The 18,540-nt window shown below is 41.7% G+C and overlaps 1 protein-coding gene across 1 annotated transcript in view; it reads left to right on the top strand.

The window, feature by feature from the left end:
- TTBK1 (tau tubulin kinase 1) overlaps window positions 1-18,540 on the top strand; it is an 88,602-nt gene that overhangs the window by 26,791 nt on the left and 43,271 nt on the right. The window contains exons 4-6 of the mRNA XM_081855118.1: window positions 6,252-6,392; window positions 8,417-8,521; window positions 18,274-18,339. Of these exons, the coding sequence (XP_081711244.1) occupies window positions 6,252-6,392; window positions 8,417-8,521; window positions 18,274-18,339 (312 nt within the window). The remainder of the gene's footprint in view (window positions 1-6,251; window positions 6,393-8,416; window positions 8,522-18,273; window positions 18,340-18,540) is intronic.

Raw genomic sequence — 18,540 nt, 5'->3', positions numbered from 1 at the left:
GAGTGGGAGAGAATGGGAGAGTGAAGAATTACTGAAAACATCCTGATTTTTAAAGGACACGCAGATTCTTTTGTCTGAGATGGTTGCCTCAGTTGGCTAACTCATGGTCTGGTTGGTCTGGGCCAAGGTTGTTCCTAATGGGAGCTGATGCTTTAAGAGCATAAGAAGAGCACTGCTGGATCAGGCCAAAGGTCCATCTAGCCCAGCATCCTGTTCTCACAGTGGCCAACCAGATACCTGTAGGAAGCCTGCAAACTGGACCTGAGTGCCACAGTGCTCTGCACACTATTGATTCCCAGCACTTGTGATTCCAGCAGTGAATGTAAAACATGTCGGGATCTCCACTTGGCCAAGCTGATAAAGCTCATTTTCCTCTGGCCGAGTCCTTTGGAATCGCCTCCGATGATAATTAATGACCTGAGCCTTTGATGAGGCCTCGGGCACATTCCTGTTCAGTAGAGTTTCCAGCACAGGGAAGTGATGAGATTAATGGCTACATCGCTTTGCTTTATTTCTTACTACACAGACAGCAAACAAATATATATCCTCTCTCTGTGAAAGACAGAGAGCAACTGAAACAACGAAACAAAGGAACAGGAAACCACCAACGTCACATCCGTCTCCCGTGAGACTTCTAGCAGCCTGGAATGGCTCTGGAATGTAAACAGAGTCCTGTGACTCTAAGCAGCTGCACAGTGGCAAAACAAAAACTAACATCCTTCCCCTTTCTGTGAACACCACTGGGCAGTGTGTCAGTACAATCTCAGTACAAACCCAGTTTCTGTACATAGGTACAGTGTTGATCCTTCGGAACAACCTTGGACAATAAATCAGCAGGGATTTCATTACCTGGCATGTAGGACACCATTATGAGTCCTTTCTGAACACATTCCCTAGCGTGTTGCAGCTTCAATTGCAAGTGCTTCGTGCTTCACTTACAACCTTCAGAAGTCAGCAAAGCCAAACATGCTTTGTTGTCCTGATAAACCTGGATTGGACACTTTACAGGTATTCTCATGTCTTTACACAATTGTAACAACCATTCACAATCCACAAGTGAATAAGACAGTGCATTCAGTTCAGCTTCACAAGAACTTAAGCTTACTGTTGTTTGCTTCTTGCACGACCAATCAAATAGACCAATCAAATAGACATAACTAACAGAACATAGATATTGCAGCTAGTAGCTGATAGCCTTATTCTTCACAAATGTTTCTAATCATTCAAAGCCTTCCAAGTTGTTGGCCACCATTACAAATTGTGCGACCAATTTCCATAGTTTCACTAAGCCACTGTGTGAAGAAGTACTTAATTTTGTCTGTCCTGAATCTTCATATTGGAATCATCCAATGAAGATTCAGGTGGTGGATTTACTCTGCTTGATTACCGTATTTTTCGCCCTATAGGACGCACTTTTTCCCCTCCAAAAATGAAGGGGAAATGTGTGTGCGTCCTATGGGGCGAATGCAGGCTTTCGCTGAAGCCTGGAGAGCGAGAGGGGTCGGTGCGCACCGACCCCTCTCGTTCTCCAGGCTTCAGGAGAGCCGCAGCGCCAGCCCCACAAGGTCGGGGGACAGCAGGGAGGCGGAACGCCGCCATCCCACTGTCTCCCGATGTGGTTTGGAGGCTGACGGCGGGGAGACACGTGCTTCTCCCCGCCGCCAGCCCCGCAAGCTCCGGGGACAGCGGGGAGGCACAGCGCGTCTTCCCGCTGTCCCCGGACCTGGTCTGCAGGCGGGCGGCGGGGAGAAGAGCGCTTCTCCCCGCTGCCTGCCCCGCAAGCTCCGGGGACAGCTGGGAGGCGCAGCACGTCTTCCCGCTGTCCCCGGACCTGGTCTGCAGGTGGGCAGCGGGTAGAAGAGCGCTTCTCCCCGCTGCCAGCCCCGCAAGCTCCGGGGACAGCTGGGAGGCGCAGCGCGTCTTCCCGCTGTCCCCGGACCTGGTCTGCAGGTGGGCAGCGGGTAGAAGAGCACTTCTCCCCGCTGCCTGCCCCGCAAGCTCCGGGGACAGCTGGGAGGCGCAGTGCGTCTTCCGCTGTCCCCGGACCTGGTCTGCAGGTGGGCGGCGGGGAGAAGAGCGCTTCTCCCCGCTGCCAGCCCCACAAGCGCCTGGGGGGGAAATAATTTTTTTTCTTTATTTCCCCCCCAAAAAACTTGGTGCGTCCTATGAGCCGGTGCGTCCTATGGGGTGAAAAATACGGTAATTGTTCTGTGATGCTTCCCCAGTACAACCATATTATTGTTGTGTTGTGGGGCTATAGCATAACAACAGCAGGACTAAGAACCCCAGAACATTTGCGGTATGAAAAGTTACAGGATTTTAGCAGGAATTGCAAGATATAAACTGAATGGAAATGGAGCAGTATGACTACCTCAAAACATTTCCTGGTGCAGATAGTATGGAAAAAGGGATCATGTATGATCGCTGCCTTCATGAGCACAAATCATCATAAATGCATAATAAAAGGGATGTTTAAAGGGGCCCTTTAGTTCCCATTCACCCAGTTTGGAGATGATAACAACAACAACAACAACAACAACAACAACAACAACAACAACAACAACAACGAGAGCACTGATAAAACCATCCTATTGATTTTCAGTGTGAGAAATTCCTGAGCATGTGTGTGGGGTTTTTTTAGAGTGAATTTGTTTTCCTCTATTCAGTATGACGATACATGTCTCCACAAATCCTGCAGCATGATAAATAATGCTCCAAGCCTTTTCAAATTACCCCTAACAGACCATGCAGTCAGATGGAGATATATACAAAAATTACAAGCTTCACAAGGCTAGTAAACGGAAAAAGAATGAGAGGAATGTTGGTTTATGATTACAAGAATCATAAGAGTTACTCAAGTAGAGCAGGAAAGGAGTTATTAAGGCGATGGTATGATTCATTCTTTCTGTAAATGTAACTCTGTTCCATTACAGGTTTACATTAATAGGTAGCTATCCCATTTCCAGGATGATGTGAAAATAGCATATTGATATTCTAATTTCACATGCTTGTCTTTTGGGAACTTGGAGAGTATATCCCTACTTATTTCAGCTGTGGAAAAAATTGAATTGCCTTTGTAACAGTCAAGGCAACAGCAGCCACCCTTAAATAAGACTGAAACTCTTGCAGGCAAGGGGTAATGGGTGAGGCAGAGAACCAGGGAATCAGGTCATAAAGGACTCTCTCAGATGGATCTCCAACCGTCTTCTTCTTCAGCAACTGCTGCTGGATCCTTGTGAGCCAGATGGAATGGGCCTTACCATTCAGATACCAAGATATACGGTCAGATAATATTCAGTCTTCTTCTGCAGCCAGACCAAAGTTTCATATCCTTTCAAACTCAAGTGCTCTTCAATAGATACAGTTCATGGATTCATGAAGTTTTCAGTGGTTAAGTGATTTAGTAAAGTACCTACGTGTGTGAACTAGTGCAGAGGTGTTCAAGCTAGTGGTGACACTATTTAATTTTAAAAGATAAGTCTTTAAGACAAAAAATTAAATTAATTCATAGAGAGCAAAGAAGAATATATGAAGAACCCAACTGGATCAGACCAATGGCCTATCTGAGCTAGTAGCTTATTTCATCATCACCATCATCTGTTTATTTGTATGCCACCTTTCCACAAAATTGTGCCCAAAGTAGCTCACAACATCTCAGGCGGACAATTAAGTACAATGGGAAAACCACTAGCAGGACAAGAGCTCAACAGCACTGATGCTCCCTTGTGACTGAGATTCAGAGGCAGTGTACCCTTGATTCTGGCAGAAGTAGACTGCCAGCATGACTAGTAGTCATTCAGAACTTTATCCTCCATGGATTTGTCTAATCCCCTTATAAACCTGTTTAAGTTGGAGGACGTTCCCACTGAATTGCATAATGTAACTCTGCCCCATTGAAGCGGTACTTCTTTTTTTCTGTTCTTCAGCTTTATAAGATGACCCCGGGTTCTAGTATGAAGGAAGATGGAGAAAGACCTGTTAACTTTATCTGCACCATCCATAATTTTATACACCTCTGTCATACCTTTCTTATCTTTTCTTCTAAACTAAAAAGCCACACACACCCCGGCAATTGTAACTTTTCCTCATATGGGAAATACTGTTTCTCTTTCCCCAGGTTGTATGTATGTTTGCAGAAAGATTCTCAACAGTTTTTCCGCCTGCTGAGGCTTTGTGAGGAATGAGTATCAGTAATTTTAAGCATGAATATGGATGCAGAGTATCTCTTTACAGAGAGACTTCTTGTGCTAGGTATTGAAATTTTAAGAAGAGCTTTCACAACTGAGTGTGTTCCAAGTATGAGAAGTATCAACTCGGAAAGATGATTCTGTTTCTGGGATTAGTTTAGATTGTAGAGTGCATCCAGCCATTTTTATGGAGAGTCCAAGTGAGGAGAAATCACTGTTGCCAGATTCTGTGTGTTTGGAAGATTCATTATGAATTGCCTTATTTGTTTAATGTTATGACTTCTGGAAAAAAGTGTGTTGCGTTTTTTTCCAATTTAAGATTCCAGCTTGAAACATGTGATCAGTTAGTGACTAGACGGTGCATGGTTATGTAGATGAAAAGTAATAGCTAAGTAAGGAGATTTCTGGATGGAAAACTTTCCTGCTGGTAAACAGAATCATTTTCGATGGTTAGATTCTGTCCATATTTGAACATGAAAGACAATGATGGGGAGAGACTCATCATGCGAAGATATGAGTCAGATACGTGCTTGTTAGAATCTCCATTACTAAGGAAAGGGTAACTGACAGCACAAATATGGTACTGATTAAAGATGAATGGAAGGGGGGAAAGTTGCCCATAATTGTGGAGTTCCATTCCACCAGATACCTGGCACCTGATTCCCCACACCCTGAACAGGATCTTGAACTCCTGCAGCCCATGGGTTGGTCAGAATGTAGGGTGACAGGCAATGGCTTTCATATGTGGGGGACTTGTGCTGCAATTAAAAAGGGGTTGGGAACTAGTTTTGCATGAAATGGGATTATTAACTGGTCAAATACATCAACCCAATCCAATACACTCTCTCCTACCCCTCTTTGAAAGGAACAAGGCAATATGTTTTATATAAGGGACTCTTGGTCATCTTGTTTCTTCTAGCCACATTAACAATTGCTAAAAAGTGGGGAAGAACAGGTGAAGTAGTACCAACAAATACAGTTGCTTGCCGTAATGGAAAACCTATCAAAATAGGTCGAAGCACAGTGAAACCTAATGATAGGCAAAGATAGTTTTTGTTGAAGCTGGCATTGGTTTATTACTTATGCTCCACATAAAGAACATGATTGATTGACTCAATCAACCAACACATGGGCTCCTCTGGAGAGATGTTTTGGGTTGGACTTCATTGTGCGGTGGTAGGACTGTTGCTCAGTTTGATGTATCAAAGCTTTTCTTTTTGGGCTGCTGATTATCTGGAAATAGTGCTGCTCGCTCAATTTCATTTGTTACTATTAGCTAAAGTAAAATCAAATAAAAATACCGGTATTTAAAAGAAAGAAGAGCCCTGCTGAATCCCATCTAGTCCAGCATTCTGTTTGCACAATGGCCAGCGAGAAGCTCTTGGGAAGCCCACAAACAAGGCATGAGTGCAGCATCACTCTCTAGTTCATGTTCCCTGGCAAGTGGTATTTGGAGGAATTCTGCCTGTGATATTCAGCGTTATATATAGCCACCCTGACTAGTAGCCATTGATGACCTTATCCTCCACTAATTAGTCTAATCCCATTTTCAAGCTCACTTTATTTGCTAGCCTTGGTTTTCAAGTGTCCTTGGCAAAGCATTTTGGGGAACTTTCCTAAAGCCGAACTTAGACAGATGTTTGATGTGAGAGAGCTAGGGACCTCTTGCATTTTTTAAAAAGGCATCTATTTATATATTCTCACTCCCATGAGCAAACCACAGATTTTTTAGTGTGATTTCAATCAAGAAAACAGTGGGGGTAGTGCAGAAGGAGAGGGAGTGTTCACCCAATTCCACCATCCTGATCCGATTCCTCCCCACACCAAGTTTCCATTGAGCTTTGATAGAGAGAAAAAACAGCAGGAAATCTGATCACAGCATGCCTAGTTGTGCCCTCCACTTTTCCAAACTGAATGCACAATAATCTGGGCTACTAAAAAATGCCAAGCCTGAACAGAGAGGATATTCCCCCCCCCCCATTTTCCCGTGGATTGTATTTAGCTACTGTGTTGTAACTGATGCTGGAAAATTAGTGCTATAAAACCAGTATACACCTCTTTCAGGGCCGGAATCTTGCAGACCTCAGAAGAAGCCAGCCACGGGGAACTTTTACACTGAGCACAACCCTCCGATTAGGAAAACAGATTCTAGAATCTATAGAAGCCATTCATTCAGTGGGATTTTTGCACCGAGACATCAAGCCTGTGAGTAGTTTGCAATGACCTTGTTTTCCCTACTTACAGAGTTTGCATTTCCTGTTGTTGATGCTGTTATTTTATCCAATAACTTTACTATTAAGTAAGAGGATAGTTATCCCTGTAATTGAGAAAAAAAAATGGCAGCCATCCAGTTGATACAGTGCTGTTCCTCAGGGGTGTTTGATTCCTTCCTTTTACTATATGAAGCTTGATTTGGGCAGGGTGGCAGCCATCCAGTGCGTATAACTTGTGAATAGCAAGGTCCATGCCTCAGTCACATGCATGGCCAGCTTATTAGACTTTGATAATTTGCACTTTGCAAATAGTGTACAGAAAGAGGCAATGTGAGAAGGTTAGGAGTTTCATTACAGATTTCATTAACTGGTTTAAGAATTATTTCTTCCCAAAGAATACCAGGAACAGTAATTATATGAGGCTATCCAGGACTCTCTTGCAGAGAATTCCCTCCCCAAACTATGGTTCTTAGGATTCTTTTAAACTGGGGGTAAACTGTTGTGGGTTTAATGTATCATTATGCCAGAGGGTTTTCCAGATAGCAGAGATAAAACCCAAGTGTCAGTTCTACACTGAGAACACGCTGATCCAGTGCTAGCGATACATTACCCTGTCTCAAAGCAGTTGGCATTTATTTAAATTTATATTTAAAACTTGTATCCCACCTATTTTAAAAAGAAATTGAAGGTGGTCTGGAAACTTCAGCTGGTGCAGAATTTGGCAGCCAGCTTGCTCACCATGGCAAGATGGTTTGAGCATATTATACCGAACGTGGCCCATCTGTACTGGCTGCTGAGTAGTTTTGACCTATAAAGCCCTAAATGGCTCAGGACCATGATATCCCAAGGACAGTCTCTCCCCATATGAACCAACCTGTACCCTGTGATCATCCTCTGAGGCCTTATTTGTGTACCTCCTCCATGAGAGGTCTGGAGGGTAGCAACACAATAACGGGCCTTTTCTATGGTAGCTTCCCATTTGTGGAATGCTTTCCCCAGGCAGGTTTGCCTGGTACCTTCATTACATATCTTTAGAAGCCAGGCAAAAATATTTCTCTTCAACCAGCTATTTGGCTGATTAACAACCTATGGCTTTTTAAACATGTTGGGGGTGGTGGTGTCATTGGTTTGTTTATGTTTTTGTTTTATTCTGTATTTTGTTTTCTCATTTTATATTTTTCTTTTGTGAACCGCCCTGGGAGCTTTGTATGAAGGGCAGTATACAAATTGAATACAGGACAATAGTAATAGTAGTAGTAATAATAATAATAATACTAAGAAAGGTGCTGGTTTTGACCTATAAAGCCTTAAATGGCTCAGGACTGCAATACCTCAATGACCTCCTTTCCCCATATGAACCAACCTGAGTCCTGCAATCATCTGAGGGCCCTTCTTCATGTACCTCCTCCATGAGAGGTCCAGAAGGCAGCAACAATCGGTGGTGGAACTTGCTGAAAACCCACCTAAAGTTGTGGAGCACCCACCACCACAATTGCCATGCCAACACAATTGCAGCAGCAACATGATCATGGCGCTGCACAGCCCAGGGAGTTCCAACTGAGTGTGCTAAGTAAATTTCAATTCATGTGGGTTGAGTGGGAGGCCTTGGTCCATCTTGGCTTCATCTTCAAAGCAATTTAGGTCATGTTGTGTTATTTTTTCTTCGTTTTGATAAAAGGAAAAACTTTACTAGGCAAGTGTTTAACAATTAGAAGTATTTTTTTGTACTGAGCATATGGATTACTGCAAACACTGTCTAAAGGTAAGATGAAAATGAAACTGGTTTTCAGAGGATGTAAGCCAGGGGAAGCTACAGCATTTGGGATGAGCTGTAATTATTGAAGCAATCTTAAGCTAGAAAACAGGGTTGATTAGTAGCTGGGACTGCAGATATCCTTGTAGCAAGTGGCTGATAACTTTAAGCATAATTATATTAATAACTGATATGATCTCTCTTATTACATGTGAAAAATACATATTTTCCCCAACTCTTCCTATCCTTCTGTTTTTCTCTAGTCCAACTTTGCCATGGGACGCCTCCCCTCAACCTACAGAAAATGCTATATGTTAGATTTTGGTCTGGCTCGACAGTATACCAATACCAACGGTGAAGTCCGGCCTGTAAGTGATGCTTTTTTTCCATTTCTATGGGGGATTATAAATATTTCAAACAAATCCTGATTATGTTAATTCATTCTCACAATACTGTTGATGCTGGTTGGGCAGGTACACTTGATGGGATAGAAACTGAACCTATCAGGTTCTCCCGGGTGTAACAGAGAGACTGTATTTCTTTTGAAAACATGGTTTTTCTATTATTATTATTATTATTATTATTATTATTATTATTATTATTATTATTATTTTCCTTTATTACCCACCCTTCGCTGTAAGGTACAAATGTGCCTGTTGCTCAGTGTCTTGGCTCAAAACCAAAAGAAGGAGAAGTGCTGTTTTAAAAAGTTCACATTGTTTCATTAGTTTACTTTTCCTGAAGCTCCCATTTTTTAAACATGTCTGCTGTGGGAAGTTGAAAAGTTGGGGGGTGTTATTTTGGAACTAATTTTCTCCATCATTTTGAGGTGTTCTCTTTTAAAACAAACATACAAACAAACAAACATTTGTTTTCATCCTGTGGCCTTTTCCACCTTCCTTCTTTATGGTTTCAGCAGTATCAGCAGGTATGTAGAGGCGAATCAGCATCCTCTATCACTCGTGCTCTGAGGCACATAATGATGTTTCTTGCCTGCAAGGTGCTTCCTTGCAGGGGCCTTTTGTGAACATGAAGGAGCTTTGTATGTTCAGAGTTGGGAGTAGGGCAATGTTTTTCTCAATAAGCTGATCCTCTGCTAGAGATAATTTGAAGTCTATCAGAAGCATGTAAGAAGCAGCACTCTCCTATCTCACTCCATGTGGTCTACAGTTTCCCCAGTGTTTAAGATGTTTTGTTTCCGACTCAAGGCTGTCTTGTATCTGCATGCTCTGTGATTACCTCAGAGAGATTAACATTGCCACCAGATCAGTGGGAAAATGAATAAATATTAAAATAAAGTATGGAGACTGATATCCATTGATTGCATCATAGTTCATAATACTAAGGTATTAATAAAAGGATGCCATGTGTGAAATGTGGATTATAATAAGGCAAATAAGTGCAGCCTGCAACAAATGTTGCAGCGCATCCCCAACACCTAACCAGGAGTGCTGCTCTTCTGTGCTCTAAGCAGCCTGGAAAAGAAGCTTGATAGAGCTATTTTGAGGCTTGCTTGCACAGAACTTGTTTCTTTCTCATCCTTCTCCCACTATGCAATACAGGGTTAAAGGGTTATTTTTTAAAAACAGCATTGCATGAATCTCCCACCCACCCAGTGCTCTCCTCCTGGATCTTATAAGGCCTTAAGGACTCAAGCAGTCTAATTCCTGTTCTCCTCCGCCCTTGTCCTTTTTAAAAACCTGACATCTTCATTTCATGACTCAGCTGCTATCAGCCATAGATTTATGCAAGCTGCCCAACTTCTGATGGCTGCATAAGGAGCTTACAGATGAGCTCAGATTTAAGAAGGGCACATGTAAGAAATGGGAAAAAAGGGAAATCACGAAGGAAGAGTATATAAGAGTATCTAACAGGAAGAAGGCCAGGCAGGCCAAAGCTCAGAATGAGTTCAGGCTTGAAAAAGAGGTTAAAATTAATAATACAGGTTTCTTTGGCTGTGTTTGAAGCAGGAGGAAGGACAAACAAGTCCTTCTTCATGGATAAATGCTATTGGATGACAGAGAGAAGGTGGAACTGCTCAACACTTGCTTTCTATCTCTCTTTACCCAAAAGAGAAGCAGTGCCCAACCTGATGATAACATAATAAGTGATGCAAGGAGGGAGCTGCAGCCCAAGATTGTAAAAATGGTGGTTTAGGGTACACCTAGGTACTTAGAGTGGATTCACATCTCCAGGGCCCGATGAGCTGCACCCAAGGGTACTAAAGGAGCTTGTGAGTCTTTGTCTGTAATCTTTGAGAATTCCTGGAGAATAGGTAAGGTCCCTGCAGATGAGAGGCAGGCAAATGTTGTCCCCTTCTTCAAAAGGGGGGAAAAGAAGACCTAGGTAATTACTGACTGGTGAGCTTGACATCAATACCAGGAAAGTCCTAGAACAGATATTTCAACAGTTGGTCTATGACCACTTAGAAATGGATGATGTGATTACTAAGACCCAGCATAGGTTTCTCAAAAACTTGTCTTGCCAGATGAATTTCATTTCTTTTTTTGATAGAGCTACAAGCTTGGTGGATCAGGAGAATGGCTAGAGTGTATTTTGATTTCAGTAAGGCTTCTGACAAAGTCCCCCCATGATATTCTTGTAAGGAAGCTGGTAAGATGTGAGTTGAATAAGGTAATTTTTAGATGGATTAGTAGCTGGTTGACTGACTGAACCCAAAGAGTGTTCACTAATGCTTCCTCATCATCCTGGAATAAAGTTACAAGCAGGGTTCTGTCCTGGGCCTGTTGTTCAATGTCTATAAAGTCCTGTCTATAAAGTCTCCAATTGACTTGGATACTATGGTAACTATGGACATACAACAGATGGATAATGGTAAAAGATGCAGTAAACTTAAAAGGAATTGAGGGGATGATCATCACATTTGCAGATGGCAACAAACTAGGAAGGGTAACTATTGCCGCAGAAGACGGAATTGGGATTGAAAATGTCCGTAACTGATTGGAGAACTGGGTCCAAACTAACAAAATGAATTTCAGTAGGGACAAACGTAAGGTTCTACCCTTAGGCAGAACCAGCTGCACAAATATATGAATCAGGGGGACGGGACAGGACCTTACTTTCTGGTACTATTTGTGAAAAGGACCTGGGGTCTTAGTAGACCACAAGCTTAGCATGATGGAACAGTGTGCTGCTGCAGCAAAAAAGAAAAAAGTCACTGCTATTCTAGGCTGCATCAACAGATTCCCAGTAGTCACTGCTCCTCTGACACAAAGCTTTGTAATGGAGCTCAGTCTTTCTTAACAGTACTGTTTAAAGATAGTCTGCCTAGCACATGACCTCGTCCACAGCAGACCTCACAGAGGCCAGCATCACGTTACCCTACTTGGTAGATACCAGAGTGCAGAGCAGGACACTCAGTTAGTACTCTTTCTTCTATAGCATCAGTTTGAATAGTTGGCTGCTGAATGGGGGAGTCCCACCCTGACTAATCCAAATGATGGTCAAACTCTGATTTGCCTTCTTAGTTGTCCTGCTGGAAAGTGGACAGGTAGATTGTGGGTTTGAAAGGAAAGTATAATGGAAGTCCAGCTTCTGTGCAAGGCACTGCTATAGATTTGTAATGTAATTTGCTAATGGTTTGTCCGTCAAGTGTACCTCAACCCACTTGCATGCCACCATTGGAGTCTACGTTGCACATTTGATGAAGGTTGCAGTTAGCAAAATGCCACAATGTTTCTTCTTCTAAGTAATTACATTGAGGGGTGGTTAAAGTATTTGATCCCCTGCTAGGTTTGCCCATTTGCCCTGTGGCGAAGAAATGACCAGTCCATAAGGTCCTGGAGTGGCCTAGCCAGTCTCCAGACCTTAATCGCATCGAAAATCTGTGGAGGGAGCTGAAGGTTCGAGTAGCTACACATCAGCCTCAAAATCTTACTGACTTGGAGAGGATCTGCAAAGAGGAGTGGGACAAAATACCTCCTGAGATGTGTGTAAACCTGGTGGCCACCTACAAGAAACGTCTGACATCTGTAATTGCCAACAAGGGTTTTGCCATCAAGTACTAAGTCATCTTTTGCAAAGGGATCAAATACTTATTTCACTCATTATAATGCACATCAATCTCAGACGTTTGTCTTCTGGATTTCTGGGGGTTTTCCTGTTGTTATTCTGTCTCTCACAGCTACAGTAAACCTACCATTAAAATTATGGACTGGTCATTTCTTTGTCAGAGGGCAAACGGGCAAATTTAGCAGGGGATCAAATACAGTAGTACCTCTGGATGTGAACGGGATCCGTTCCAGAGCCCCATTTGCATCCTGAAGCGAACGCAACCCGCGTGTGCGCGCTCAGGGGTTGCGATTTGCCGCTTCCACACATGCGCGTGACGTCATTTTGAGCATCTGCACATGCGCAAGTGGCGAAACCCGGAAGTAACACACTCCGTTACTTCCGGGTCGCCGCGGAGCACAACCCGAAAATGCTTAACCCGAAGCTACTTCAACCTGAGGTATGACTGTACTTTCCCCCCTCACTGTAATAGTCACATTGTTCATTGTCCAGAACCAATTACTTAAGATAGAGGATACTTAAACAAGTTACAGGTTTTAAATGCAACTCATGTAGCCTGTAAAGCCATGCTTCCTTTACATGATTGAGGCATAAATCAGAAGAGCTGAAACTTTAGGGAGGGCAATTTTTGCAATATTTTATGGCTTGCCCTTCAACTAGATTAGAGCATGAGTAAATAAAAAGGCTTATTTATCTGTAATAATGGTTCTTTCAGTTGCCTTTAATGGACCGCCTCCCACCTATTCTACTTTTTTCCTTTGAAGGAAATGGACAATGAGGATTCTGGTTCTGTAGCAATGGGTTCAGGGCTGCAATTCTAGATAAACACAAAGAATTAATTCAAAAGAAACAGCCCTCTTATAGTTGTAATGTATTGGTTTGCTGTAATGTTATTCTGCTTATACGTAGGGTAGCATGAAATTGTAATTCAGCCAAATCTGCCTACTTTATCTGTTTTACAGATGTTAGCCATTCAAACAAAGTTTACCATGTTAAGTAGTGATGTGAAAATGCTTCTAAATATTTGTCATCATGCATATGTTTAGCAATGTGCTCTACCATACTAGGACTAGGCTTTCATTCTGAATTCATGTTGTCAACCAGATGCCTGAATATAGGAATTAGTTTTACTGTTGCCAGCAATTCAGTAGCCTTTAATTCATAATGCTTTTCTCACAATGCAAACTCTGGTTCTCTGTTTGAAAACTGACCTGCACTTCTATTATTAGCACAACTCTCCCATCCCCTTGAAGCTCCCTGCTGAATACATCTTTGCTGCTTTATCTTTCATGGAATGGCAAGGGGAAAGCAGCATTTTTGTCATGGCAAGCTTCTCCTGTTTGCATGAATTGGCAATGTGCTGCTGTGTTTTGCATGCTGCTGCTGCTGCTGCTGAGTCAGCCCTAGACCATTGATTAGAGCTCTGTCTCCTCGTGATTCAGACCGCACTGCAGTAGTTTGCAATGCTTGACTGGGGATATTGTATGTATTTGTAAGTGCAGTTTTGTGTCCGTGTGTATCTGTATGGCTGAGAATGAATATTAGGAAAGAGAATGCCTGATCAGGTGTGAAAGTTGAAAGAAGCAGAAACCAAAACCCTAATTAAAGAAGATTATGTTTTTAATTGTTACATGACCAGGTTCCATCTAAAATTGGCACATCAGTGCAAATACTTAAAAATGTAGTTGCTGATACAGGCATTTTCTAATCTTGGTGCAACTATTGCTACATTTTGAAATATATATTGGAGCAGAACTGTTTTAATAAAATAGCCTCGTGAGTGCTGCATCTGATTGGGGCATAGCTGAGTGACTTAGGTTAGACATCAGTGCATTGTTGCATACTATTAACAATATTGCATGAATAACTCAGGAATATAAATGGCAACACATTGCGATTTCCATGCTTAAATGCTCATTGTCTGCAACCGGAATGGCCAGTGCTAGTGCATTGTTTCTGATGCCGGCAGCCTGACCAAAGGCTAATAAAGATGTGGCAGAGAAGTTGCCCATACTGTGATACAAATGGAAACAAAAGGTTTCAAGAGTTTAAGGTAGATGCTACACGCTGTGTTTACACCTTTCTCTCAGATTTTGTTTGTTATGACCCCATTACGCTTGAGCTCATGAAGTGATGAAAACCGAACTGCAAAATGTCACCAACTTTATTATGGTACTTGACCACTTGTGTGAAAGTCAGTTGTGGGAAAATATATTTTCAGTTCCCTGAGGAATAGGATAGTGTTGATGCTTCACAGATGAAAATAGGGACACTTTTATGTACTTGTAATACTGCTAATTATCACATCAAGGGTACCATCCTATTTCACACACCCTACTGTATATTTTAGAAAACTGTCCTTACTCTCTATATCAGAACTCTATATGTGTTCCTTTACTTTAGCCCACCCTGCACTGGCTTCTGAAGCAAATGTGTTAGTTAACTGGTCCTAAGAAATTATGTTTAAAACAGATTGGTACAAATGTTAAGTCTCTCAGTGGAGATAATTGCATTTAATACAGAATAGATACAACTCAAGTATAGTCAGCAACATTTGCTATCTTGAGAGATTTTTTTAGGAGATAAAGGGGAAGTGGTAAATTGGCATTTTATATTTCTGCAATTGAGAGAGAATCCACTGATCACATTATTTGAAAATAAGAATTGTGCTTCCTCTTCAAACTTTCTGGATGAAGAAACATAAATTTATAAAGTGGTGAGGCTGCTTTTGAAATGGCTCTGGCATCACTGTAGCCAGTTCAAACTTAGCTTTTAATAACCAGGTTTAAACTCTGGGAACAATAGTTCTGTGAATTTTCAGCATACTTTGACTAAGTATGGCATGATTGTCTGAATCCTTTATGTCACCAAGTCCCCACCCCCCCAATTTCCCAGATCAGGTTTTTACAAAATAAAGGCCAAATGGGTTAATGTGCCTGACATCCCATGTAGAAATAAGTTAAGTATGGGCACCTGCCTAAAGCATGGGGGAGGGAAGAACAATTCTGATGGCTAAACCACTGTGTAATTCACTCATCTATACATCTGCCCTGTAAGTTGCAAAGCTGAAAAACTCAAACTGCCAGTAAGGATTCCATTGTGACCTCCCTTGAGCTATTGCTGCTGTCTTTGCCTTTTAGATACTGTGGGGTGTGTGTGGCTGTGTGGGTGTTGAATTCTAAAGAATGGCAACTCTAGTACTGCACTCTTAATTCTGTTTTAAAAGGCGCCTCCAGTCTTCCCCAAATACAGATTGGGATGGTGAGTTGACAGGGACAGGTAGCAGGAAATAAGGGCTGTTCTTGATAAATAGGGGCTGTTAAGGGGGTGGAATAGAGTGGTCCCTGAGAATACAGACTTAGTCATACCCAATTCAGACAGAGACATAGGCAGTAACAGTCAAGTCACAATGGCGAAAATCAACAGGGCAGAAATAAGAAATGATGCCAATAAATTCAGGCTGAGAAAGTGTCAATGAGCATGTGAGCCGGGGAGATTATGTGGCTTTTACTGCAGCTCTTTCTGCCTGAAGACAGAAGGTTCTGTACTACCTCACATAGATCAAGCTCCAAAGTCTAAGCCCCTGTGTACCACCCAGGCATAAAGTATCTGCAAAGTGACCAGCTTTAGATAATTTAAGCAGTGAAGCCAAGGCACATGCTGCAAGAGAAGGGAAATAATAATAATTATTTAATAATAATAATAATAATAATGGTGAAATTGTTGACCTGATTTCAAATTCATTTCTGTTTTTATTTCTCTCCATTTTGCATTTTTATTGTCATGGTTTTCTTTGGGTTTCTCTTTGTTTTACAGTTCTTTTGGGCTCCTTTTTTGAGACTGTGTTTGATGCGTTGGCTTCCCATCCGCTGCTTGTAACCATCTCAGCCATGAGTTGTGAGTGAGCCATCATGATGCTTCTTGGTTTCCCCCCACCCCCCTTTATTTTGTGCTTGCTTGTTTTAATTATTATTAGAGTTCTGAGTTCTCCTTTTGTTTTTGCTTTGGCTTTTGATGGTATATACTCTTTTGCTTTTCAGGACTGGGACATGTCTCAACTCTTGATGTACAGGCCAAGAGTCTTCTGCATTCTGAGTTCAAAAAAAGTCCTATTCAGGTGTTCTGATCTCCCATACAATGAGAATTGCATGTCTCTGTGTAGGCCACACGTGCTAACTCCACCACCACCATTGCTGTCTTTGTCACCCTCCATAAGTTAACCACCAAACACATGCAGCAGGGAGCCTGTTCTGTTCTTGTAGGCTCCCTGAAAATATTCAGAATCCTGGAACAAACACGGGTTCTAACTTGCACGAGGAACCTACTATGGCAGAAAAGCCTCCCTGCTTCCTTTCAGCTCACAGAGGGTGGGAGGGTGGTGGCAGAACTGTCACCCCCATTTTTCCTAATTACATATGGGATGAGAACACCTCAATAGGGCTGAAGTGCTGGGTCTTTCTGAGATTGCAGTGGCTCAGGACTGTCCTGGATGGGCATTACTTGGAACTTAATGGCAGCCTCCCCCATTGTTGTACTTGAGTTGTACTTACTACTTATGGGAGAATAGAATATGACAATTCCTGTTTATAACCATTAACATTACTTCATTCTGAAGTAGACAGCATGAAATCCAAGCTTTTTTAGTGGTGGAATCCTAACCATAACAGCAAGGGATGGTTCAACTGTTATGACAAAATATTTGTATTGTTCTTTCCTTAGCACATGCTGCTTTGTTCTCAACCATAATGGGGGCAAAATACTTCTTTTTTTGCTTAGTAGTTGAGCCTGAATTATGAAATTTATTTATCTGGAAAATACCTCTTGTGATAATGCTTAATGGTGGGAAGGGGGAGGTTACCATTTCAAATAGGCTATTCAGAACCCCTATCCTCCTAGTTTGGTGAGGAGTTACAATGGAGTTTATAACAGCTGGGATATGAGTCAGTGCACTGGGGAACCAGTGCTTATAGGCAACCAGCAGGATCCTGACAATGACCTGGTTCAAATGTAACTATAAGCCAAGGTTTGTTTAACAAACCACAAGTTAACTATGAATTATCCCACAGATAATCAAACAAACCAAGGTTTTTTTCTCCATAGTTTCACCATGTTTTATAGTTGCTATTGCCTCATGTTTTATTTTTAGTTGAGGGTCTGGGGTGGGATGGCCAAACAAACCATGGTTAAGAACCATGGTTCTGTGCCAACTTTTTAAATGCCTGCTTAAAACTTTTCTATTCTGCCAGGCCAATCAGGTAATTAAGAATCCACAATTGTTTAATTGATGTATATTTTTAACTTTTATATGGTTTGATATATTTTTATGACATGGCAATATATAAATATTTTTATAACTCAGTAAGGGTGTCTTGTTAGCACATTATGCCAAGCCACAATTAGAATAAACCAAGGTTTATTATTATTTAAATAAGCCAACAAGCCATTGCTTCAGATCTGCTGGGTAGAGTTGATGGTTTTACTAAACCATAGCTTATTGTTATGTGTGAACCAAGCCAATGTGAATTAAGGTAATTAATTGGAACAGTTGACAGAAGTATCCTGTGTTTGCAACTATAATGATGGGTTTTATTAAAGGGAAGATGAGGCTGTAATGTTCATTTTCTGTAGTCACTTAAAGGATTATAGAAACCATTTTGGACTTCTCACTTGCTCTGAAGTTTAATTGACTTGAAACCATTGGTTTTTGGTTTTCTACAGAGATGAGGTTGGGCTCTGTCCACTCAAGGTGGAAGTATTCTCTTTTAGGGAGGGCTTATCCTTAGCAGAAGATTTTTTAAACAAACAAACAAACAAACAAACAAACAAACAAACAAACTGTAATTAGATCTCTTGTAAGCACTGTGAAGTACAAGTGGCTTTTCCACTGTCATGTTTTAACTGTTCCTGAGGGGTTCAATCAATGAGCAACTTTTAATGTCTAACCCAAATGCCTACCTAGGGCATCAGTTCAAGTTAACAAATGTAATTAAAGTGGTTTATGGCCCTGAGTGATAAATAAAACATTAACAGCTCTGCTAATTCTTAAGTTTGATGTTTAAATTTAATTTTTCATTATCTTTCCCATTAGCCTCGTAATGTTGCTGGTTTCCGGGGAACAGTCCGCTATGCTTCAGTGAATGCTCATAAAAACAGAGTGAGTATTTCTTTTTGGGGAGGTGGGAGAATTCCCTGTTCAGTATTCTGCCAGGTAGTGCAAAAGCCGGAGCCATTTTGGAAGACAAGGTGTCTGCAAACTAATAATAATAATAATAATAATAATAATAATAATAATAATTTATTATTTATACCCCGCCCATCTGGCTGGGCCTCCCCAGCCACTCTGGGCGGCTTCCAT

The sequence above is a fragment of the Podarcis erhardii genome, assembly GCF_964252035.2.
Source record: "Podarcis erhardii genome assembly, chromosome: 3".
Lineage (NCBI taxonomy): Eukaryota > Metazoa > Chordata > Lepidosauria > Squamata > Lacertidae > Podarcis > Podarcis erhardii.
The sequence above is the reverse complement of the archived record's forward strand: the minus strand, read 5'-3'. Positions and strand labels throughout refer to the sequence as shown.